General features: G+C 45.5%; 1 protein-coding gene across 1 annotated transcript in view; it reads left to right on the top strand.

Annotated features, from left to right (window-relative positions):
• Nucleotides 1-15,178: 15,178 nt before the first annotated feature.
• The window catches only part of CCNJL (cyclin J like), a gene marked incomplete at both ends in the record, with an annotated part of 42,648 nt that continues 31,918 nt past the window's right edge, over nt 15,179-25,908 (top strand). The window contains 4 exon segments of the mRNA XM_081093229.1: nt 15,179-15,236; nt 15,239-15,437; nt 15,822-15,861; nt 15,864-15,941. Of these exon segments, the coding sequence (XP_080949355.1) occupies nt 15,179-15,236; nt 15,239-15,437; nt 15,822-15,861; nt 15,864-15,941 (375 nt within the window).

Below are 25,908 nucleotides of genomic sequence, written 5' to 3'. Positions count from 1 at the left end.
AGGCTCCTGCCTCAACTTAGAAGTATAAAATCAGAGACTTGAACCCACAACCATTTGTTTCAGACACAGCTCCCTCATTTTAGTAACTGGCGACCCCATCCAGGTAGGTGCTTAGCTAAGAAATGTCAGGATCAAAAAAATAAAAATGTCAGGATCGTGCCCTACTCCACAGTGTTGACACAGAGGGTTCATCTTAATCCTAAATCAGCGGGACCTTGGCAGAGGGAGCCTCCTGCCACAACCCCCATCTGTTGATATTTTTGTTCCATGGCCCAGATCCTGAATTTTGCTGATCTTTTTAAATCTTTAAAATATACATGACTTTGACGTTCTACTCATTAACATCTCTATTTTATGAACCTAGAAATAAAATATTTTTCTTCATCAAATCTTTGAATAATCTGGACGCCTAAAGGAACATGGCCTGGCTGTGAGGACACATTGATAAAGTTTAACCATTTGGATACGTGTTTCCAATTAGTCAGCCACAGCCTGCCACTTGGCAGGTATGTGTAACAGATGAAAAGGCACTTTCTGGGCCAGCACATTTCTGTGTCACTGAAAGCAAGCCAGTGACGATTTGTCAGATGAGAGGAAAACACCACATCATTAGGCTGAGCTATTTGGAGAGGTAAGCAGATCTTTCTGTATTTAAATCAAAGGATGTGCTTTTTACTTGCTGTTCATTATTAATTCTTAAGAGTTGAAAAGCAGTTAGGACTTTTCACTCTGGTGGTGGTGAGCTCAGAAATACACTTCTTATTTATTTATACCTCAGATTCCTGTATATTTGTTAAGTATTATCTTTTCTTGGATTTTATTGCTATCTCTTCAAGGCCATCTTTCTCACCCAGCTTAGATGTTATGGTCCAACATTATGATCACTGCCTTATAAAAATGGCCTTAATGTTCTTATTCTTCTTTTCCTATCACTCCTCCCAGCAAAACCTTACTCTGGCCAAACTCAACCCTCTCCTTTCTTCATTCACTTGTTCCCAACTGAAGGTTAAGAGAATACACACCCAGCCCTGGCCGGTGTGGCTCAGTTGGTTGAGTGTTGTCCCAGGCACTGAAAGGTTGCTGGTTCGATTCCCGGTCAGGGCACATGTCCAGGTTGTGGGTTCAGTTCTGGACCATATGGGAGGCAACCTATTGGATCTCTCTCTCTCTCTCTCTCTCTCTCTCTCTCTCTCCCTCTTCCTCTCTCTCCCTCCCTTCCTCTCCTCCCTTCTCCCTCTTCCTTCTCTCTAAAATCAGTAAAAACATATTTTAAAATGAAAACAGTGAAGCAAACACACAACTGTGCAGATCAGTCTCATTCATGTCTACAAATCTCAAATGGCACAAAATGTAGCCTGGTAATTTCTTCTCAAACTCCCACCATCCTCATTGACATGTTCCTGAGGTAGGACCAGCATGGTTGGTTCAAGGAACAGAAGGATTGATGGAGGGGAAGAGTACCAGGAGATGATATCAGAAAGGCTGCAGGCGCCCAGATCATGCAGACCCTTGTAGGACATTGTAAGGACTTGGCTTTTATGTTGGTGAGTTGGAGCACCACTGGCAGGTTTTGAGTAGAGCAATGACAAAATCTGATTTAGGTTTTAACAGAACCTCTCCAACTACTATTTTGAGAATAGACGGTAAGGAACAATGACAAAATCGTGGAGACAAGGAGACAGGAGATGATTACAAGCAAGAGAGGCTGTGGCTTGGACCCAAGTGACTGTAGGGAAGGAGGTTAGAAGGGATCTGATTTTGCTGTCTTTGAAGATGGAGCCAGCAGAGTTTGCTGATGGTTCGGGTGTGGGTTGTGATAGTAAGTGCAGGGTCAATGAGGACACCAGTGTTTTGGCCTGAGCAACTTTATGGCTGGAATTGCCCTTTACGGAGATGGGAAAGACTGTAGGAAGAGCAGGTTTGGTGGGTGGGAGTGGGAGGTGAGTAAATGAAGAGTTTATTGTTGGACACAGTTGAGTTGGAGATAGCTTTTAGATATCTCTGTTAGTTTCCCGGGGCTGTTGGAACAAATTACCACAAACTTGGTGGCTTAAAAGATTAGAAATGGATTTTCTCACAGTTCTGGAGGCCAGAAGTTTGAACCCTGCATGCCAGCAGGGCCATGCTCTAGGGAAGGGAATAATCTGTTCTTTTGCCTCTTTCAGCTTCTGGTGGGTGGTGGCATCCTTGACTTGTGGACACATTGCCCCATTTCCTGCCTTCTCAGTCATATTACCTCTCTTCCATAGAGGTAGGAGAGAATCAAGGGACTGGTGCTGGAAGCAAAGTGTCTTCGTCCATTTTTGCTTCTATAACAAAGTACCATACATTGGGTGTCTTCTAAATAAGAGAAACTTATAACTCTTAGTTCTGGAGGCTGGGAACTCCAGGATCAAGGTGCCAGTAGAGTCGGGTCTGGTGGCAGCCCACTTCCTGGTGCATATACAGCCATCTTGCTGTGTTCTCACCTGGTGGAAGGGGCCTTTTTACAAGGGCACTAATCCTGAATTCATGATTATACCTCCTAAAGTCCCCATCTCCAAATACCACCCCATTGGGGATTAAGTTTCAACAAATAAATTTGAGAGGGGACACAAAATTCACTCTGTAGCACACTGAGGAGTTCAAGGATGTGGGGGACTTGGTTTTCTTATTTGCCTGGGGTCCAGAGGGAAAAACAGCAGGCTTCAGGAGATGGAGTCAGAACAAGCGAGGGTGGTGGGCATGAGGATTCAAGTCTGGGCGTGAGGGGATGCCTAGGAGACCTGAGCTGAAGGGTTCAAGCACCGGACTGTGGTCTCAAGGCAGATCATGATGGTGAGGCTGTGAGTGTTGGGGAGAGGGAGGGATGGGTTTTTGCCTGGAGCATCTTCTTCCCACATTTGATCCTTCAGCAAGTTGATGGGCTCTAGGGCATGAGGTTCTCTAATGGTTAGAGTCTAGAGACTGTGGAGTCAGATGATCTTGGTTCAAATGTCTGCTCTTGGTGACCTTAGGCAAGTTACTCCAACTTTCTTTGTCTCCATTTTCCCCTCTGTAAAATGGGGCCAAGAATAGTACCCATCCACCTTCAAGGGATTTTGTGACTAATAAATGAGTTACTCTGTGGAGGATGCTAGAAGAATGCCCTTTATGTAATAGGCCCTATTTGTTTTCCAGTCTTGATAAAACATATCCCAGATCTTCTACTCTCTGCCTCCATTATTCCAACACGAGGCCAAGTCAGCATCATCACCCACCATCATTGCTGGGTGTTTTGTTTCCACTCCCCACTCAAACCCACTATCACAGTGCAGCCAGAGTGATTATTTTGAAATGGCACATCAATCCATGTTACTCCTTTACTTAAAAATAATCTTCCTGTGAGCTCTCCTCCATGGCATTTACAATGAAGTCCCAAATCATTATTCCTGGATTACAATGTCCCTCACCATCTGGCCTTCCCCTCCACCTCGTTTCCTCACCCACCAATACCCAGTTCGCTCACCTTTCTCTTCTTTAACATGCCAAGCACACTCCTGCTTTGGGCCCTTGCACCAGCTGTTCCCTCTACCCCAGATTATTCTTTCCCCTAGTCCGTGCCTGGCTAGATTCTTCTTGTCCCTCAGATCTCAGCAGAGACCTTCCATGACCCCCACGTCATGCGGCCTTTTCTCATTCAGTTTGTGCCCATTTTAATCCTCTGCGTAGCACTTACTACCCTTTGCGTTTCCTTGGTTTTGTTTATGTCTGTTCTACTTTAGAATTTTCCATAAGGAGAGGCTAAGACAAAGGTTTGGATGTTGATGGTTTATTTGGAAGATGTTGCCAAAAGAGGGGAGTGAGGTTACAAGGAGGGCGAGACAGGGAGGGTGCAAAGTCAATGTATGGATGTCATTGTCGGATAGGAGCAAACTTTCTCTACCTTCAAGGTTCTTTTGGCTGGCCTAATAACCAAATAGACATGAGACAGATTAGCAAGAGAAAATAACTAAATTTAATGCATACATATGTATGGGAACCCTGCATACACGAGAGAGTGAGGGACAAATACACACAAGAGATTCAGAGACAAAAAGGGAGCATGGGTACATAAGGCATTCTGAGCTAGGGATGAGGCAAGGTGCCTTGGGGATCATTGTAGCATGATAAGAGCAGATACTTAGTAAATAGAAATTTCCCCTTCCATATAGGTGGGTCAAGAAGAGATGATGGCCCTGGCACATAATTTCTTGAGATGACTTGCTCTGAACCCCACATTATCAACCTCACTATTGGAGGGGAGGGGCTTTCTCCTACTAGGACCTCTGGGAAGCACCCACAATGCCTCCCAGAGTTGTCCTGTTGAGAGATGGGAGGCTGAAGCCTTTATCCACTGGTCACATCCCCTGGTAGTGGAGGGCTGCTTCTGGGGCATTCATTCCCTGACTCCCAGGCTGTGCTTGTCTGAGGGCCAAGCTAGTTCCAGCTGCAAGGCTGCAATGGAGGTAGTTCTGGCAACCAGAGGCCAGGCCGCTCTTCCCAACACAGCCGTGGCCAACTCGGAGGTAGACTGACCCCCGGGCTGGTGCTGTCTGCTGCCTGACCCACTTCCCCCGCTAGAGTGTAAGCTCTTGGTGAGTGGAGACTGCCACTTCTCTTCATTATGTATCCCAAGAGCCTAGCACAGAGTCTGACAGATAGTAGTATCAGCAAACATTAGTTACAGGAACTTAATCCTTTCATCACTCTGGGGTAGGTGCTGCTGTTGTCTTCATTTTTAGATGAGAAAATTAAGACTTGATCTTCCTTACCTGGGTCGCCCAGCTCACTGGTGATATGGCTAGAATATCAACGCAGGCAATCCGACTCAGCTTTGAACTAAAAGAAATTACTTTACTGGAGCTATCGTTACTGAGGAATGTTATTAGACTTGATCATCAAATTTAGCACTGGCCATGTAATGTTTTCAGGTACTTTTTAGAGGTTGCCTTACTTACATGGCATAATGGCTTTCCTGTTGTATTAGACTGTCATTTAGATGATTAATAAGAATGGAAAATGCAAATGGATCAAAGGCCTTGCAGGGTAAGAGAAATCCTTGCATCTGACCAGGCTTGATCGAAGGTTCCTGGAGGAAAATGGAGAGCACATGCTCCATTGAAAGAGAGCCTCTATGAGATGATGTATTGCAGACCTGAAACTTATATAATTTTATTAACCAGTGTCATCCCAATAAATACAGAAATAAAAATTAAACAGAGCCTTTATTGCAGTCCACAGTTGGTGCCTTACAGCAGGGTCGGCAAACCTGTTTGTGTAAAGGTGCCAATAGTGAATAGGCTTTGTGAGCCATATAATCTCTGTGGCAGCTGCTGGCCTCTGCATTGTAGTTATGGACTATGCAAACAAATGGGTGTGGCCGTGTGCCAATAAAACTTTATTTACAAAAACAAGTGACAGCCCAGATTTGGCCCACCAGCTGTCATTTGCCTTATGGGAAGGCAGTAGTCCAGATCTTCTGATTCTTCAAGAGGAGATAGAAATCAGGATTTTATGTGAAATTTCCTGATTCTGAAAACATTGTATAGGCCGCCAGTTGGCGCTCACTAATTCAGCAACTTGCCCTATTGCCTCGGAGGATGCGGAGGATGCGATGCCATCTTGGTTTGTGTAAGTGACTCTATGATGTTTGCACAACAACAAAATCGCCTAACGATGCATTTCTCAGAACGTGTCCTTCCTTAAGCAACTCATGACTGTAAGTGAGAACTTCAGACTTCAGGTGCTCAGATCTAAAATCTCCGGGTCTTCCTGATTTCCCTTCTTCACACCCCACATCTGCTCAGAGTCTATCAGCTCTAACTTCCAAATATGTTCACAACCTGGCCCCATCTCACCTCCTCCACCATTTCCACAGCGAGCCTCCAGCTGGCCTCGCTTGCCCCCACTGTCTGTGTACCCAGCCAAGGATACCACCATGCTAGTAACACGTGAGTCCTGGTGGTGGGAGGAGGGTGGGGTTGCTCAGGGTCTTAACATTTTAATCATGTTTTAGTAGCATTACAAGCAGAGTGATACTTGTGTAATCAAAACATTTTTTTTCTTCAAATATGTGTTTATTGATTTCAGAGAAAGGAAGGGAGAGGGGGAGAGAGCTAGACACATCAATGATGAGAGAGAATCATTGATTGGCTGCCTCCTGCACGCCCCACAACTGGGCATTGAACCTGAAACCCGGGCATGTGCCCTGACCGGGAATAGAACCTCCTGGTTCATGGGTCATCGTTCAACCATGGAGCCACACTGGCAGGAAAAACATTTTAAAATATACGAAACATGTTTAAATACACCCTCTCCCACACCCCAGCCTCAGCCTCCCCAGGTGCACGGCTGCTACCTTAATCCTCAGCTCTTCAACCCTGGGTCTCTGCACACCTGGAAGCTTTGGGAGCCCTTCATAGTAGGTGACCTCAAGGAGTCCCGGGGTCTGAGAAAAGCAGTGCCCTGCTGCTGACAGCCAGGACCTCCTCGCCTGAGGGGAAGGGTCCCATGGGCAGCCCCTGGCAGGCTGTCTGGTTGCTTTTTACTGTCCGTCTCAGTTTCCTTCCTGTTCATTGTCAGGAGGGGAGCAGGCTCAGGGGCTTTGAAGTTAATGGCTGCTTTTATTTCCTCCTCCTGGAGTCTGGGCAGCTCTTAGGGTCTCGTTCCATTGTTCTTCACAGAATCCTGGTCAGGCTTGAAGGCTCCTTATCACACACCTATTCCAGAGTTCACCAACTAGGGCTGATGCTGGGTGTGGCCACAAGGCGTTAAAACAAACAAAAAAAGGGCAATGCAGGAGATATCTCGATTTATTACTTCTTTGGAAAGTCTAGCAATCTGGCAATTAAGGGCCCAAATTCTGACCATCAGAGGGGCTGAGAAGTGGCTCCTCACTTTGGCTGCACCAAGAGCTTTCTGGGTGGCCACAGTCCTCACACTCCCTACTGTCCCTGGCACCTTGGTTGGCATAGCCATTGGCCATCAAATATGTGCTTGTATGTGCATGTGTATTCAGTTCATGTAGTAACAGTAGAAATGCTGCACAAAACTTACACCACATCTACGACAGCCCTATTTCCAAACAAGGGCACATTCTGACATACTGCATGCTAGGCTTTCAATACATCTTGTTGGAATGACACAATTCAACACATAACAGAAGGCAGCAGCATTCTAAGAAACCATTAATGTGAAGCATTAAACCCAGCGCCAGGCCTTTCTATGCACGGGCCTGTGAACTAGCCCCTGGTAGAGGGAGATTTATTTTTTATTTATTCCTTTTGAAACTTTAACATTTCTTCTTTTATGTATTTATTAATTTTTAGAGAGAGAGGAAAGGAGGGGGGTAGAGAGAGAGAAACATCGATTTGTTCTACTTATTTATGCATTCATTGGTTGATCCTTGTGCACTGACTGGGATCAAACCCGAAACCTTGGTGTATTGGGACAGTACTCTAACCAACTGAGCTACCTAACCAGGGCTCCTTTTGCAGCTTTTTGATCTTATACTTTTTTAATTGAAAAAAGTAATATAGGCCAACTTTATAAATGTCCTAGGCTTTGAGTTCTATTTTGTTAAAATGTTGCTTTTTCTATTCTCCCTGCCTGGCCCTCAGACCTAATCAGTAGAGTTGTATCTCAAGAATTTCTGGTCAAGGATCATAAAGGATGGGCCAATGTTCCCTTGACTTTGCAGAAGACACAGGTAGAAACAGCTTAAAAGGATGGGCTTTACCAGTGTGGTAAACAAGGCTTACATCTAAGTTTATGGCCCAGATGTCGTCCTTCTGTCCCTATAAACAGAGCCAGCCTTCATGCTTTTGACCCTAATGGAGCAATGCAAACCATTAAGACAGCAAGGAAAGACGACTCTAAGTGTATGTCTCCCCCGAAAAGCTGAGTGCTTGAAGAATCACATCACTGACCCCCCTGTCACCCGGGATATTTGCAGCAGTGCGGTTACGGCAGCAAAGGGCTGGAAGCCACCTAAACGCCAGCAAAGGAGATTGGTTACACATATCATGATGGAACTATACTCCGAGACTTTAGGGTAACTGCGCAGCTCTGTGGGCACTGCCGTGAAATGACTAAGAGGAAAGAACAAGGTGCAGACAGATATGCACGGTATGCTATCATTCGTGTAAAAGGAGAACAAGCATGCATGTCCATCTGGATAAATGCATAGGTCACTTCCGGAAGGACACACAGGCGCTGTTTATCCTTAGAGAGGAGAATGAGGCCTAGGGTCAGGGTGAGAACATGTTCATTTATTATTTAAATATATTTTTATTGATTTCAAAGAGGAAAGGAGAGAGAGAGAGAGAGAGAGAGAGAGAGAGAGAGAGAGAGAGAGAGAAGAGAGAGAGAGAAACATCAGTGAAGACAAAGAATCATTGATTGGCTGCTTCCTGCATGCCCCACACTGGGGTTCAAGCCCGCAACCTGGGCATGTGCCCTGACTGGGAATCGAACCATAATCTCCTGGTTCATAGGTTGATGCTCAACCACTGAGCCATGCTGGCCATGCCAAAGCATGTCCATTTAGCCGTATATATCTGTAATATGAGAGCTTGTATTCTATGAGAAAAACAAAAGAATAAGGAAAATTGAAGTGAGCAGTTGATAATATTAGTTTGACTTGTCCTTTGAAGAAGGTTGGAAATGTCGTTGGATACCTGGGAAAGTTGTAGTTAGGTAGGGTGGTCTTGATCTAAATGTTTGGTGCCCAAGCTGTGAGCTTAAAAGATGGGTTGGTAATGGCTCATAGTAAGCACTTGATAAAGGTTTGTTTTTGAATGAAGGAATGAACATACGGATACTTCTCAGGCTAGCTGGGGATTGAGTGGGTGGGAGAAGTAACTTCAGCCACACTGTCCCCGGCTGTCCACCAGAGGAAGCCTCTCCTGCTAAGGGCACTGCCCCCATTCCACCTGTGGATAGTGACTCACCACCAAAAACATCAGAGCAATTAAAATTACTGGGGCAACATTGTTAATAACACTCTATAAACTTCAGGTGCACAACTTGATAATGCAATATCTGTACACTCTATTGTGTGCTCACCACCCAAAGTCTAATTTCCCAAATCATTATTCATCCTCCTTCAGTTGCATTGTATTTGACCCCTTTACCTTCTTTGTCCTCCTCCCCACCCCCCTGCACAATGTATTTTTATCCTTCAGAGATCCTGGGAAAATGAGACTCCTAAAAATGATACACAGAGGACTGGAGACGATGGACAATGTTTAGTAGAATCTTTTCAAAACAGTTCCTGGGGAAAAATAAAACAAAGTTTCCCCCTCCCTCTCTCACCTACCAGAACTTCTGAGAGGACTCCAAACTAGTGAATAATAAAGGACTTTCTTCATTCAGTGCAAGAAAGAAATAATACAGCTATGAAAAATAAAACAGCACCGCGAGTTATGTGACTCAGTGAACGCCACACTAGTTAAGTCTATCATGTGATAATTTTAAAACAGCATTCGTTCTTGTCTGATTATGAAAGTAATACATGTTTCTTGCAGAAAAATTAGACAATGCATATATTCTAGAATAAAAAGTAAAATAAAATATCCTATAATAAAAAAAAGTGTCCCATAATACTACCACTCTGATTACACAGTTAATATTTTTATGGCCATTCTCCAGTTTCTTGTGTGTGTGTGTGTGTGTGTGTGTGTGTGTGTGTGTGTGAATGTAGTATAATTGGGATCAGACTCTAACCTTTTTCACTTAATATATTGTGAACAGTTTCTCAAATCATTATTCATTCTCTTTAAAAAAAAAAAAAAGTGTGTTTTTTAAAGGGTTAAGTCATTATTTAACCAGTCCCTATTCTAATAGCTCATTATAATAAAAAAGCATTGTGATGAGACCCCTGTAAATAGATCTTTATATTCGTCTTATTTTTTGTACAATTCTTTATTGTTGAAAGTATTACATGTGTACTCCTTTTCCCCCCATTGACCCCCTCCAGCTCTCCTGCTCCCCCCCCCCCCAGGCCTTTAGCACCCTATTGTCTATGTCCTTGGGTTATGTCCTATGTGTCTTTGGTTGATTACCTCCCACCCACCCATTCTCCCCCACCTTCCCTCTGAGATTCCGCACTCTGTTCCATGCTTCCATGTCTCTGGATCCACTCTGTTCATCAGTTTATTTTGTTACTTAGATTCCACATATGAGTGAGATCATGTGATACTTGTCTTTCTCTGACTGATGTATTTCACTTATCATGATTCTCTCCATGCTGTCTCAAAAGGTAAGAGATTCTTCTTTTTCACTTCTGATAGTATTCCATGGTTTAAATGTATCACAGCTTTTTTTATCCACCCATCTACTGATGGGCACTTGGGCTGTTTCTAGATATTAGCTGTTGTAAATTGTGCTTCTATGAACAGAGGGGTGCATACATTCTTTCTGACTGGTGTTTTGGGTTTCTTAGGATATATTCCTAGAAGTGGGGTCACTGGGTCAAATGGCAGTTCCATATTTAATTTTTTGAGGAAACTCCAAACTGTTTTTACGTAATGGTTGCACCAGTCTGCATTCCCACCAGCAGTGTACAAGGGTTCCCTTTTCTCCACATCCTTGCCAGCACTTGTCATTTGTTGATTTGTTGAATGCAGCCAGTCTGACAGGTGTGAGGTGATACCTCATTGTTGTTTTAATTTGATCTCCCTGATCAGTGACTTTAAGCATTTTTCATATGTCTCTTGGACATCTGTATGTTTTCTTTGGAGAAGTATCTATTTAGGTCCTTTGCCCATTTTTTTAATTGGATTGTTTGTCTTCCTTTTGTTAAGTTGTATGAGTTCCTTACATATTTTGGATATTAACCCTTTATCAAATATATCATTCCAAATATGTCCTCACATACAGTGGGTTCTCTTTTCATTTTGTTGGTGGTTTCTTTTGCTGTGCAGAAGCTTTTTATTTTGATGTAGTCCCATTTGTTTATTTTCTCCTTACTTTTCTTTGCCTTAGGATACATATCTGTAAACATTGCTATGAGAGATATCTGAGATTTTTGCTGCCTATCGTTTCTTCTAGGATTTTTATGGTTTCACGACTTACATTGAAGTCTCTTATCCGTTTTGAGTTTATTCTTGTGTATGGTGTAAGTTGGTGGTCTAGTTTCATATTTTTGCATGTATCCATCCAATTTCCCCAACACCATTTATTGAAGAGACTCTCTTGATTCCATTGTATGCTCTTGCCTCCTTCATCAAATATTAATTGAGCATAATGGCTTGGGTAGATTTCTGGGTTCTCTGTTCTGTTTCATTGATCTATATGCCTGTTTTTGTGCCAGTACCAGGCTGTTTTGATTACAGTGGCTTTGTAGTATAACTTGAAATCTGGTATTGTGATTCCTCCAACTTTGTTTTTCTTTCTCAAGATTGCTGAAGCTATTCAGGGTCTTTTTTGATTCTATATAAATTTTTGGAGTATTTGTTCTAGCTCCGTGACATACGCCGTTGGTATTTTAATAGGGGTTTGCATTGAATCTGTAGATTGCCTAGGGTAGTATGGACACTTTAATGATGTTGATTCTGCCAAGCCATGAACACAGTATATTCTTCCACTTGTTTATATCTTCTTCTATCTCTTTTTTCAACGTCCTGTAGTTTTCTGAGTACAGTTCTTTTGCCTCCTTGGTTAAGTTTATTCCTAAGTATCTTAATTTTTTTGTTGTTGCAATGTAAATGGGATTGTTTGTTTAGTTTCTCTTTCTGAGAATTCATTATTGGTATATAAAAATGCCATGGATTTTTCAGTGTTGATTTTGTATCCCTCATCTTATTTTTTTAAACTTCCAGATGCAGAATAGTTGGAGTAAATGATACATTTTTTTAACTTTTTGAGTTACATTGTCTTTCAGAAAGATGGTATTAATTTATATTCCCAACAACACTGTATATTTGTCAACCCTGCACATTATGTTTATAGAAATATTTGCCAAAGCTGCACCCCACTCTTTCTAAAAATACTTTTAATGTCTTTGCTAGTGAGTATGAGCATTTAAAAAATATTCATTCTTCCATGGTGTGTGGGTTCATCCGTTTCTGCATTTGGGGTGTTAGTGTTTTATGTTTTGATTTATAAGATTTATATAGGAAGATCAACCTCTGCCACATTTGTTAAAAACGTTCTCCAATTTGTCATTTGCCTTTTTGATGGTATTTGATATATCTGTCTTGCATATTTATTCAAATATGTATATTCATCCTGCCTATGGTTTCTTCCTATGCCTTAATATCTGGGCCTTCTCCTCTGAAATAATTCGCCTATTTTCTTTTAATTGTCTTGTGATTTTTATTGTTGTTTAGTTTTTTGGATTTGGTAAGGGTAATTCATATACAGTAATCCCCCCTTATCCACAGGGGATACATTCCAAAACCCCAGTGGATGCCTGAAACTGCAAATACTACTGAATCCTATATGGATTATGGTGTTGTTTTTTTATGATAAAGTTTAACTTATAAATTAGGCACAATAAAAGATTAACAGTAACTAATAATAAAATAGAATAATTATAATAATATACTATAATAAAAGTTATGTGAATGTAGTCTGTCTCTCAAAGTATCTTATTGTACTGTACATACAGGGTGGCTACACTGGACAAAGGGATGATTCACATCTGGGCGGGATGGAGTGGGATGGCGTGAAATTCCATCACATTACTCAGAACAGTGAGCAATTTAAAACTTATAAATTGTTTATTTCTGGAATTTTCCATATAATATTTTTGGATTGTGGGTAACTGAAACCATGGATAAAGGGGGACCACTGTATTGGGATCCACAAAGTGGAGGCCCCACCCACATCAGAAATTTTTTTTTAAAAATATATTTTATTGATTTTTTACAGAGAGGAAGGGAGAGAGATAGAGAGTTAGAAACATCGATGAGAGAGAAACATCGACCAGCTGCCCCCTGCACATCTCCCACTAGAGATATGCCCGCAACCCAGGTACATGCCCTTGACCGGAATCGAACCTGGGACCTTTCAGTCCCCAGGCCGACGCTCTATCCACTGAGCCAAACCAGTTTCGGCCACATCAGAAATTTAAACCTAAGTCAACCTGAACTTACAGGGAAACTCTTTCAATGAAACCTAACATACGCCAATCACAACCGCCCAACTCAGCTTTAGCTATCTTACCTTACTCTAGAAAATAGGATCTCCTAGCCTTATAACGAAATCCCAATTTCCTAGGCAGTCATGTGTTGCCTCTTTTAACATTCAGTAAGATTGGCCCTTGCCCCAAATCCCATGGGCCCAGTGCTCCATTGCTTGTGAGGCACGGTTCTCCCCACAAACCATGGATTGTTTTCCCTTGCAGAAAGGACATTAAAGTCATTACTAAATTGTTTTAGTTTTGTCATTGGACAGCATCATATATTGATTGATTTTGGTAATGGTGTAAATAAATTCTTGATTGTGTGTTTCCCCTTCCCCAATTAATTTCCCCAGCCGAACTTATTGAAGAATTTTCCCTTTTCCCACAAAGTGAAATGCCACATTTATCATATGAGTAATTTTAAAGTTAGTTGTATATGTTTCTAAGCTTTCAATTATTCCACTGATGTTCATTCATCTATTCTTGTACCAACACCACACTGTTTCAATGATAGCTTTGCAATATGTTTTAGGATTTAGTAATATAGATCTATCCCCCCATTTTAAAAACATCTTCGCTTTTCTCACAGATATTCTTCCATTTGAGTGTTAGGAAGTTATGTCATCCCTTTCCCATCCACCCACTATCATTAGAATTTTATTGAAAGAGTTAATTTGGATGAAGTTGGTAGTTTTGCCTTCTATTTCTTCAAGCCTTTCTTAGGTTTCAACTTCTATAATTTCTTCATGAAGAGTCTGCACTTTATAGGAGGTTTATTCCTAGGTATTTTACACTTTTATGAGAGTTCCTAATTTTTCTGTTTACATTAAAACTGCCGTTTAAGCTCCCATTGAAGCATACCAAAGGTGACTTTAAATTTTTTTCCAGCTGGGTATCTGCTTGCAGGAAACCAGTCAGAAGCTAAAGGCTCTTCAGTAGCAGCTACTTACTGAGTGTTGGTTCTACGCTGAATGGCGATGATCCCTTTACACGAACTGTCCTATTTGGTGATAGCTATCTCCAGCATTTTACACAGGAGAGTTCCCAGGCTGAGAGGACAGTGAGGAACTTGGCAGGAATCGCCCAGCTGGTAGGTGGATTTGAAACAGGTCTGTGACTCTCCAAGAGTATCACAAAAAACTATCAGCCAGAGGACGCCAAGGCTGTGCCATCAGAGGCCCGGATTCAAAGGAGCGCTTTTTCTAAAACAATCAACTAAGTTACAAAGACGATGCTTTCCACCCACCGGGCCCTCCCGAAGGCCGGGTTTTCCTGCAGTGTACCGGGTGGATGTGCACTCTGCAGTAGCACAATAAATACTAGTTGATTTACTGAGACTCTTAGAATTAGGGACTCGTGAATTACCAAGAGTTGCCTTTCTCGGGCTTTCCCAACTGCCCGTTTGGAAATCTACCTCCCCATCGCAGGACAGGTCTCCCCTCCCCCAAAAAATAGTCAAGAAGGAAAGGAAGGAAGGAGGAAGGGAAGCAAACAGAAAAGAGAGGATAGAGAAAGAGGGAAAGAGAGAGGAAGGGAGGAAGGAAAAAAGAAAGACAAAAAAAGGAAAAGAAGGAAGGAAGTAAAGAAAGGAAGGAAGGAGGGAAGGAGGGAGGGAAAGAAAAGAAAAGGAAAGAAAAGATAATTAGAGAAAAGAAGAGAAAAGAAAAGAAAAAAGAAAAAGGAAGAAAGAGGGAAAAAAGAAAAAGGAAGAAAGAGGGAAAAAAGAAAAAGAAAGAAAGAGGAAAAAAAGAAAAGAACAGGTGGAACCGACGCACGGTCTGCTGGAGCAGCGCACGCGGGAGCCAGAACTTTCCGGGGCTTTCTACCCGCGCGTTTCACGCGTGGTGCGCGCAGGTGGCGCTGCGCTCCCCGCGCTCCTCACGCAGCCCCGCGGGGTGCCCAGGAGGCCCCCGGGAGTCTCCGCCAAGGTGAGGGCGAGCTTTCCACCCGGCGGGGGAGGAGGGCGGGCAGGAAGCGGAGCCGGCGCTGGCGAAAGAAAGACTCCCATTCCCAGCCCCCCGCCCCGCGGGGCGCGGGGGCTGGCAGCGCATGCGCGCGGTCCGGCCCCCAATTCCCCCAGCGAGGGAGGGAGGCCCCCGGCGGCCGGAGGCTGCGAGCCGCGGCGGGACCCGAGCGCACGCAGGGGCGCGGCGGCGGGGCGAGCCGGGCTGCGGAGGTGGCCGTCGGGAGCGTGGAGCGCGGGGCGCGAGAGCTCAGCCGCGTGCGGGCAACCGGGGGACCCCCCCCCCCCGCCTCGGCCCTGGGAGGGGCTCGGTGCCCGCAGCACCCCACGCCCGGAGAGGGATGCGTGAGTTTTTCGCCCCGGCTCGAGGGCAGGATGTGGGAGCAGGACAAAGGCTGGGCGGCGGGGGAGGAGTTGGGAGCAGCGAGCTGGTGGCCGCTGCCGGAGCCCCAGCCTCGGCTGAGCGAGCGGAGTGGGCAACTTGCTGTGCAACTTTTGCAAAAGGGAAGATAAAAATTCTGCAAGTTGTTGCACAGCTTCAGGTCTCCCCCAGGTCCCACGAACAGAGGGAAGGGACACCGCAACCTTCCCGGGACTGGAGGCGACCGCCAGCTCCGCTGAGGTGGGCAGGAGGGGGCTCCCGGCCGGGGGCAGCGAGGAGAGGGATGCCCGGGGTAGGACGCAGCGGGGAGGGTGGCTGCGGCGTCTGAGGTGCCCGTGTCCACGCAGGGCGCGCCCTGAGAGCCCAGTAGCCTCGGATCGCGGCGCTGAAGACAAGACGCAGTGATGGATGAGCCGTGGTGGGAAGGGCGCGTCGCCTCGGACGTCCACTGCACCCTGCGCGAGAAGGTCAGTCCCTCCCCGCCCTCGTCGCTCTCTGGCTGGGGCTTTAAAGTCCCCTTCGCTCCGGACTCCGTCTACTTAGGTTATCCCGCGGGCGACCTAGGAACTCCGGGTGCCTGTCTTTGCTCCCGCCCTGAGCCTTCTCCCCTCGAGTCTGGGTTGGAGAGGCTGCGTTGGATTTTCTGATTCGGCGCCCAGAGCTCCCAGCCAGCTAAAACCCGAGCAGTCACTGTACTCCATACGGGGGTGTTTCCCATAGTAGTGCCACCCGAGATTATTTTAAAAGGTGAATGAATGAATGGCCTTAAAAATATTTTAATGTGCAATTTAAAAACGTGTATCTAGCAGGTCTTGCATAGGATAAATGATGCTGATTTCCCGTGTACTGTCGCGATGTAGCAGCTCTTGCAGGGGCTGCTGGGTGGAGGAGGGCAAAGGGTATAATACTGTCAACAATAAAAAAGTTAAAGGCATGTACTAAAAAATAGAAAGTTACGTAAAAGCAGTGATTCAGTTATAAAGAAGGACCGCATAAGCTTTAAGACATCCTGATCTCAATGAGTGGCCGTAAATCTTGGAGGATGTGAGGAGAAAACAAACACTCCCCTGCAGTTTGCCTCTGGGGGCAGGTGGGGGCAGGTGAAACGTGATCCCTGTACTCCCCTCACCTCAAAGGCAGAAGTGCTCTGAGGAGGTGGAAAGTCCAGGTAAGCTGGAGGTATGGCCGGTGTGTCTTGCCTGCCACCCCTGGGATCTGGGATGAGACTGGGACCCGTGGAATGGGGAACAGGTGTGAAATAGAGCAGATGGTTTCCTAGGGCTGCATGACAAAGTAGCCCAGGCCAGAGGACTTAAAATAACATGAATATGCTCTCTCCCAGTTCTGGAAGCTAGAAGTCCAATGGCCAGGCCATTCCAGTCCTCCGCGTTCCTTTGCAGACCTCTCACTGCAGTGTCTGACGCTGTTGCCACCTGGCATTCTCTCTGTATGTCTGTTTTCTCTTCTTAGAAGGACACCAGTCATTGAGATAGGGCCTATTTTAATCCAGCATGACTTTGTCTTAATTTAACTCATTACTGTGCATTTAAAAAAGACCCCGTTTCCAAATAAGGTCACATCTGAGGTTCCAGGTAGACATGAATTTGGGGGACACTATTCAACCCCCAGTATAGGGAGGGAGAGATCTTCTCAGCGGGGTCCCTGGTTCCCTACACAGACAGGCCCCACACCCAGTGCATTTGCACCTGGTGTCCATGGGATTCTGCTTACAAAGTCACCAGCTCTTCAGGGATGTTTCCTCATTTGGGAGTAGCTGTCTTTCAGCCAATTTATTTTTTCTTATTTTCTGGACCTACTAAGTCCGTCTCCGTCTTGTGTTGCTCGTCCAGGCTGTAACTTTCCTTTGCTTCCCTTGGGCTTTTCCCTGGGGTAGAACGGTCAAAGTGTAGCGTATTCTGGGCATCTGGAGAAGAGATCCGGTCTTGGTGGTTCAATTAAAAAGCAGGGGTGGTGGGGTGGTAGACCAGGCAGTAATGGTCCTTCTGTAGAGGTGGTGGCTGAACGGATTAGCGAGGGCTGCCCTGGAAATTGGGCGTCCTTGCTTATCATGGGCTCAGGTGGTTGCTCATAGAGTGGGAGGAATGGCTTTGACCTCATTTGCCCCTTTCCAGCAGGAAGGATTTCTAAGACCAGTATAAAAACTCAACCAGCTCAGTTACCTGAGAATCCTGTCTTTTATATGTAAGTGAGTGTGTTTTTTTTCTCTCTTCCAGCCACTCAGAGGAGCAAGGCGGGCAGGTCTCATGTACTGTGCCTCACCCATGCCATAGTGCCAGATTAGTTCACTATCTTGAGGGCTTGTTCAGGTTTTACAGGTTAGAAATAGAAAACTAACTTGGGGTTAATGGTCCGGGCCCCCAGTGATTTGAAGCTGGTTCTACGGGGTGAATCCTGGGTTCCTCTGTTTATAATGTCTTACCTCCCCAGTATATTGACTGTTTTTCTCCTTTATTTCTTCTCCCTGTTCAAAGAACATGCTTCTCGAGAAAAACTGGCTTAATAGAGAGAAAAGCAAAGACTAGGGGGAACCCAGTATCCACACTAGCCTCACCTTTTTTTAAAAATATATATATATATTATTGATTTTTTTACAGAGAGGAAGGGAGAGGGATAGAGAGTTAGAAACATTGATGAGAGAGAAACATCGATCAGCTGCCTCCTGCACACTCCCCACTGGGGATGTGCCCGCAACCAAGGTACCTGCCCTCGACTGGACTCGAACCGGGGACCCTTCAGTCCACAGGCCAACGCTCTTTCCACTGAGCCAAACCGGTTTGGGCAGCCTCACCTTTCTTAAGGAGTGAGGGCTGGCCTTTTATTTTTCCCAGAGGAATTTGATTCTGCTCTCCTACCTTGCCTCCCACCCCGTCCCACACTGACCCCTTTTCCCTTCCTTGAATAAGTCAAGCGCATTCGTGTCTCAGGGCCTTTGCACTGGCTGTTCCCCCGTACTTGGAGTCAGCTTTCCTCTAATTCCGTCCCTCCGTGTCAGTCTAGCAAATCATCCTGTTGTATTTTCTTTATTGCATTTACCAGCACCAGGGGTTATTTCTGTTTATTATCTTTCCCCCCAGAATATATGCTGCACAAGAGTAGTCCTGCACGTGCCATGTTCAGTGCCAGGCCTCAGTGCCCAGAACAGAGCCTCCCCGGCTGGTGTGGGATGATGAGAAGAATGACTCGCCCTTAATTTCCTCATCTGTAAATTGGAGAAAATGTTTTATAGGCCGTTAGGAGAAAGTGAGAGAACCTAACAACTGTGTGTGACACGTGGCAGGCACCGTGCCTTTCCAGTTACGATTGCTGCATGTGAGGCTACGCTCCTTCCTTGTAGTGCATGGTCGGGGTAAGGCTTGGGGTTTGTGACCACCCTCCAAGGGATTCACACTTGTGGCTGGCAGCCCTTACAAGAAAGACATTGTTATTCCATTGGACCATTGGTTTGGGGTGTGATTAAGGCTGGGAAAGTCAGCAGTTTGGCTAAAAGTTACACACCTGCTGAGGTCTGGGACCCAGGAGCCAGACCCCATCAGCAAGGTCTCTCACCAGCCCGGATAAGGCATCCTGACTGGTAAAGGAGAGAACGGACCCTTTTTGCACCATATCCCTCTGGAGAAGTCTCTCTCTGCCCTCCCTCTCAGGCTGCCTGTATTCCACACTCAGCCTTAAACTTCTTTCATCATCCTTCCTGGCCCATTTGCTTCTGCTGGAACATATGTAGGCCCCCCCCCCCCCTGACCTTTCTGCAGGGCCTGGGGGCGCCAGCCAGTACAAGGGAGTCAGTTTTCTTACCCACCACACCTGTGCCCTTGAACTTCTGCACTTACCATGGGGGAGGAGCAGATCATCACCAGGCTGGTCATGACAGTGAGGCTGTTGGTGATGATGTTTTGGTAAGAAGGTATATGCCCTCATGAATATTCAGATTTAAACCAAGAGCCACCTTTTTTTTTTTTGTCTCTGAAAGATGCATCCACAAACGTTCAAAATTAATAGGGTCTTGAATCCCAACAATGGGCGGAGGGCCACCTTCTTTGTCCTTCAAGCCTCTTTCCCCTCCACTGTGGTTCTCGGTCCCCAAACTCAGGCTGTTTCTCTCACAGTCCTTGTCACCCTGTGTAGTAACTTGTCCTACCCACTCAGCTGTGAGCTCCTTGCAGGCATGAGGTGTGTCTGGTGTCTCGGCATGCCCAGACCAGTGTCCCGTGTGGAGAGGGACTCGGGGGTGTCCACCGCCTCACCTGCTGCAGGCACAGCAGTGGGAGAGCTCAGAAGGGAAGGACCAGGCTCAGAGGGACTCTCCTGGGGCATGTCGAATGGCTGTGCAGGAATGCTTCCCAGGGATCCTAGTCGGGTCTTTGGCATGTGCCAGGAGACACCTGGCCTGGCTGGCTAGCTTGTGTGAATAGCTATGATGCTGGCTGTGGTGCCAGGCACAAGACCAGGTGGAGGCTGGCTCCAGCTTCCTACAGGCTTGCATCTTCTCCTCTCAGATAATTTGGGGTGGGGGGATGGGGAGGGGCAAGGAATGGGGGAGGGGTTAGAAATGGAATTCCTCACAAGAGCAGATTCACTGGCATTGACCAAAGTCCATCGTAGGGATCTTAGGACAAGAACTACTGGTTGGGCCCAGATCATCATCCCCAGACTTCTGCCCGGAGGTTCCATTTTTCTCCTCAAATTTTATCTCCTAATGACCTGCAAATAGAACTTGGTCTTCTCTCCTTTTGATTTACGTCCATTGGGCATCATTTTCAATCTCTGATTAGTAGGAAGCAGTTATGTGAGGAAGCAAAGAAAATGTTCAAGGACCCTCATGCTGTGATTTAAGTCTTGAGTATGTGGAAGACTTTCTGACTATGGAGATTTGCGGATCCTTGGGGGCGGCGGGGGGGCGGGGGGAATCATACCCTCCCAAAGTCATGTGACAAGCCCTACTTGGCATGACCTGGTAGTTTTATCTTCCGGGGCCACAGGCTTCTCCTCCTCCATAGGGTGTTTGCCTGCTCCCAGGACGGGAGCCACAGAAGACCTTGGGTGTCTTCTCACCCTGCCCAGATTGGAGCTCTGCAGAGACAAATGCGCCTTTCCTATTCCTGAGTGTGCTTCCCTGCACACCTAAAGAACTGCAGCTGCGTGAGACCACGTTTCTTGAACCAGTGGACAGGTGAATGACATTTTTACTGATTTGCGACTGAATTTATTCACAGATCTTCCAAAACACCACCAACGAAAAACAACGTTTAGTGATGAGAATGTGTGTGGCCTCTGTTTAGTGAGCATTTACTATGTTTGAGGAAAGGTGCCAAGCCCCGGAATATGTATTATCTCGCTTCCTCCTCAGTGCTGGAATTGACCCCGATTTACAGGTCAGAAACTTCAAGACACAGAGGGTGTGAGTTTGAACGTAAATTTATTTAAAAGAACATTCATTTTTTTAGCAGAGACTAGAGGTACAAGGCAGGGAACACGAGCTGCCATGTGTGACTGTAGAGTCTGTGTTTCAGTTTGTTAAATGGTTCTGCTAGAGCTGGGTTCTAAAAACACCATCCCGAGAAGCTAAAGCTGAGGGCTCTGGCCTTGCTCTGGGTACTAGGAGGGGCTGATGGCACAGCTTTAGTTATTGGAGCTGGTGGGTCCGGCGCCTCCCCTGTGTGTCTTGCGTCTCACCTTGAAGTGATTTGGCCTTTGCTGTTGCCTGTCCTGGTGGTAGACATGGTGGGCTGTTCTGACTTGCCACCTTGGGGCCTCCCTCTGTTGCCTGAACTCTTTTTTTTGTTGTTGATGATTTTCAGAGAGAGTGAAAGGGACGGGGAGAGACAGAGAGAGAAACATCGATGTGAGAGAAAAACATCCATTGGTTGCCTCCTGCACACACCCCAACTGGGGCCGGGGATCACGCCTGCAACCAACGTATGTGCCCTTGACCAGAATCAAACCTGAAACCCTTCAGTCCACGGGCTGACGCTCTAACCTCTGAGCCAAACTGGCTAGGGCTTGCCTGAACTCTTGACAACTGGATGTGATAGAATCTCATTCCAGCTCCACCCCTTGCCCACATTATTTTCCAGGGACCTCTAAAGCTTGCACATTCTTTTATTTCTCCCAACATTAATATTTTTTCTTCTCACTCCTCCCTTTAAATTCCTTGAACTTCCTCCTTGCAAGGCTGAACATCTGTCTCCTTATAGAAAGTGGCAACCCAGGTCCATGCTGGAGGATTTGCTTAGGTCCATGGTCGGCAAACTGCGGCTCGCGAGCCACATGTGGCTCTTTGGCCCCTTGAGTGTGGCTCTTCCACAAAATACCACGTGCGGGCACGCACGTGCAGTGCAATTGAAACTTCATAGCCCATGCGCAGAAGTTGGTATTTTGTGGAAGAGCCACCCTCAAGGGGCCAAAGAGCCGCATGTGGCTCGCGAGCCATGGTTTGCCGACCACCGGCCTAGGTCATCCTGGATTGATTTTTCTATTTCCTTAACCTCCTTTTGGATTTCTGCACCCCCAGGGGGCAGTTCTTTCCAAATCATGAGATACACCCAGCTCTACCCATAAGAAAGCATTCCAGACACTGGAGATGGCTTGCATCTGCCCAGCTTAGTTCCAGGAATGTGTCATCCAGGCTTTTCAAACTCAAATGCTGGCTTTAACAAACCCTCACCTACTGACAGGGCTGCCATATGCTTGTGGTGCTCAAGCTGTTATATTGTAAATCAGCAACCCGACATTAGACGCCTTAATGAGCCAAATTTTGGAGTCCTTTATTATTACACCAGCGGGCTTAGAGGAATATTGTTCCCAAAGTCTAAGCCCTTCATGGAGGGAGCTCTCCTTATTTATACTTTTTCTCAGTCATTTATCTTCCAAATTTGGAATGAGACTTCCAGACCTTCTGAGAAAGAAGGCCTGTGTGCTGCTGAGAAGGGGCCATGAGACCATATCTGAAGGCCTGGCCTGGCGCCAGCACTGGCAGCTCTGTCTGGGGCATAGCTTATGGTCTCTCTGGAATGGGAGTGGTCTTATTTTTCCTATTATTTAAGCAAGCAAGTGTTTACAGAAGCCAAAATAGCAGGGTTAAAATTTCAAACAGCAGTTTTTACACAAGGTAGAGGTTACTATGCTTCAAAGTGACCTGAAGCAACTGGCCCTCCAGGTTCTTCCTGGAGGCGAAGATGGGGCTGTTATTACAACGAGGAGTTTCTTGCTGTCCAGCTTGCTGAGATGGTCTGGACTGTCCCTGGAGGTGGGTACAAACAGATGGAAGATTGGTGAGAAATGGGGTTGGGAGGCTGGAAGAGATACAGTGGGGCCTTGACTTACGAGTGTCCTGACTAACAAGTTTTTCGAGATACGAGCCGTCTCTCGGCCGATATTTTGCTTTGAGTTGCGAGCTAAAATTCGGGTTCTGAGCCAGCGTCAGATACCCCACCGCTAGTTGGCGCAGCGAACGTCACAGTGAACGCCACAACATCAGCCCAGCATCACGTGTCTCACTTGTTCACTTTTTGATTTGACATTCGAGTAATTTGAGTTACGAGCTCCGTCACGGAACGAATAAAACTCGTAAGTCAAGGCCCCACTGTATTGTGATTCAAGGTGGTGTGTAGCTTGGAGACTCCCTGACTCCCATGCTTCACCTCTGAGGACAAAACTGAATCAGAACTTGGCATCCTCTATTGAGTTCTTCGTCTTAGAAAATGAAAACGCTCAATGTGCCCAGGATGCTCAGCCAAGACTTGGTCTCAGTGCATCTTATCTATAGAAGAAGCAAACGATCTTGGAGCCTTACTTTCATCTGCAACCCAGGACAGTGATCCCTGCCCCACCTGCCTCCCAGGTGTCCCAGGAGAAAGTGGGGGTGGGGTGGGAGCACTCGTCAACCTCAGGGGCCTCTGGGTTGTCACGTGGAGAAGGGGCTTGGCGGGCGCTCTGGTTGGCTGGGGCAGACTGTCTAAGTAAGGGCAGTACTTTAGAGGCTTCGAGCTGGCGCGGTGCCCTTGCCCTTGACTTGCTCTTTGTCTTCCTAAACCACACAGCCCCTTGGGTGAAGGGAGTGCAGCCAGCCATTGTCTAGTGTGTCTGAGCACCTGGCAGAAGGAGGTGACACTGTGGTTCTGCTCTTTTCTCTCTTTTCGTTTCGCCTTTTATTAAACACACACACAAGTGTGTTTTCTTGCTTGTTTAGGAAACTGCAAACGTGAATACCAGCAAACAGAAGAGAGTAAACTTCCCCCACTTGGAAGTAATCTGCTGGCATTTTGGTATAGATTCTTTTGGGTGTGTGTGTTATCACAGTACTTTTTATTTATTTATTTAAATTCTTTATTGGTTAACGTATTACATATGTCTCCCTTTTCCCCCTTTGACCTCTCCCTGGCTGCTCCCACCCTCCAGCACATGCCCTAACCCTCCTACTGTCTGTGTCCATTGGTTATGCTTATATGCATGCGTATGAGTCCTTTGGTTGCTTTCTTACCCGCCCCCCCCCCCCGCCCCCATCCCCTTCCCTCTGAGGTTTGACCGTCTGTTCAATGCTTCTCTGTCTCTGGATCTATTTTTGTTCATCAGTGTTTGTTGTTCATTATATTCCACAAATGAGTGAGATCGTGTGATATCTACCTTTCTCCGACTGGCTTATTTTGCTTAGCATAATGCTCTCCAGGTCCATCCATGCTGTTGCAAATGGTAAGAGTTCCTTCTTTTTTACAGCAGCATAGTATTCCATCGTGTAGATGTAGCACAGTTTGTTAATCCACTCATCTGCTGATGGGCACTTAGGCTATTTCCAAATCTTAGCTATGGTAAATTGTTCTGCTATGAACATAGGGGTACATATATCCTTTCTAATTGGTGTTCATCACAGTACCTTTTTATTTTGGATTTTTTTTTTTTTTTAGTAACATTGGAACACTTTACTTGCTCAGAACACTTTATTTCGCAGTATACCATGCACCCATTTTCATATCATTCTTCTCCACACAATTCCTAATTATCAGACATTAGCAGAACATTAGAAATTATTGTGTCTATTTAGGATACATAATTCAAGAACATGGTAAAAAAATCAAGCTCTGCCCTAGCCGGCTTGGCTCAGTGGATAGAGCATCAGCCCGAGGACTGAAGGGTCCCAGGTTCGATTCCGGCCAAGGGCACATGCCTGGGTTGCAGGCTCCATCCCCAGTGTGGGGTGTGCAGGAGGCAGCCAATCAATGATTCTCTCTCATCATTGATGTTTCTATCTCTCTCCTTCTCCCTTCCTCTTTGAAATCAATAAAGAAATATATTTTAAAAAAAAGACCTCACTTTAAAAAAAAAAAATCAAGCTCTGTACATTGTGAATAGGCTTCCTTGCACCCCTGTCCCATCCCCCTAGTTTCCCTCCCTGAAACTTCCCATCATCCTGATTTCTTAGGAATCCTTCCGGAGTTATTCTCTATATAAAGAAACACAAATGTACCTAGCCGGGTTGACTCAGTGGATAGAGCATTGGCCTGGGGACTGAAGGGTCTTGGGTTCGATTCTAGTCAAGGGCACATGTCTTGGTTGCAGGCTCAATCCCCAGTAGGGGGCGTGCAGGAGGCAGCCAATCAGTGATTCTCTCTCATCATTGATGTTTCTCTCTCTCTCTCTCCCTTGCCCTTTCTCTCTGAAATCAATAACAATATTAAAAAAAAATTTTTTTAAAAGGGAAACACAAATGTGTGTTCTAATATACATAGTAGTATAATTTACACACTTTCTTTTTGCCATTTAATTTTGTTTAATGTTTACATTTTAATAATTTAAATATTTTATATGAAACCACCAAATAGAAGCTCCATGACCAAAATCTTTTCTGTTCATTGTAACAATAAAGGTATATAGTAGATACTAAGTAAATTTGTATTTAATGAATGAATGGCATATTTCTTTTTGCTCATTTTCTATCCAAACATATACATTTTATTTTAAAAAAATGCCATCTTAGCATATTATAACTTAATTTGTTCCTACCTGTGTATACTAAATAGCTTTCTGTGTCAGTAATTATTCTTCTACAGTATCATGCATAATGTTTGAGTGCATGGATACACTATGATCTGATTAACTCATCTTGTTGGACATTTAGGTGGATCTGCTTATTATTTTAATTGAAGTATAATTTATATGCAGTCCAGTGCACAGATCTTAAGTGTGCATGCAGTTTAGAGTGTACAGTGAGTTTTGACAAATATCTGCACTCATGTAACTTCCACCATAATCAAGATAGAGAACCTTGCCATCAACCTGCGGAATTCCCAGCGCCCCTGTCCATCTCTCACCCATCCTGCTCCTGGCCCCAGGCAATCCTGATCTGCTTTTTGTCTCTGTCGACTCGATATTTAGAGAGAGAGGAAGGGAGAGGGAGGGAGAGAGAAACATCAATGTGAGAGA

This window comes from Myotis nattereri (assembly GCF_964212035.1).
Source record: "Myotis nattereri genome assembly, chromosome: 5".
NCBI classification, from domain to species: domain Eukaryota; kingdom Metazoa; phylum Chordata; class Mammalia; order Chiroptera; family Vespertilionidae; genus Myotis; species Myotis nattereri.
This window is presented reverse-complemented; position numbering and strand designations above follow the sequence as displayed.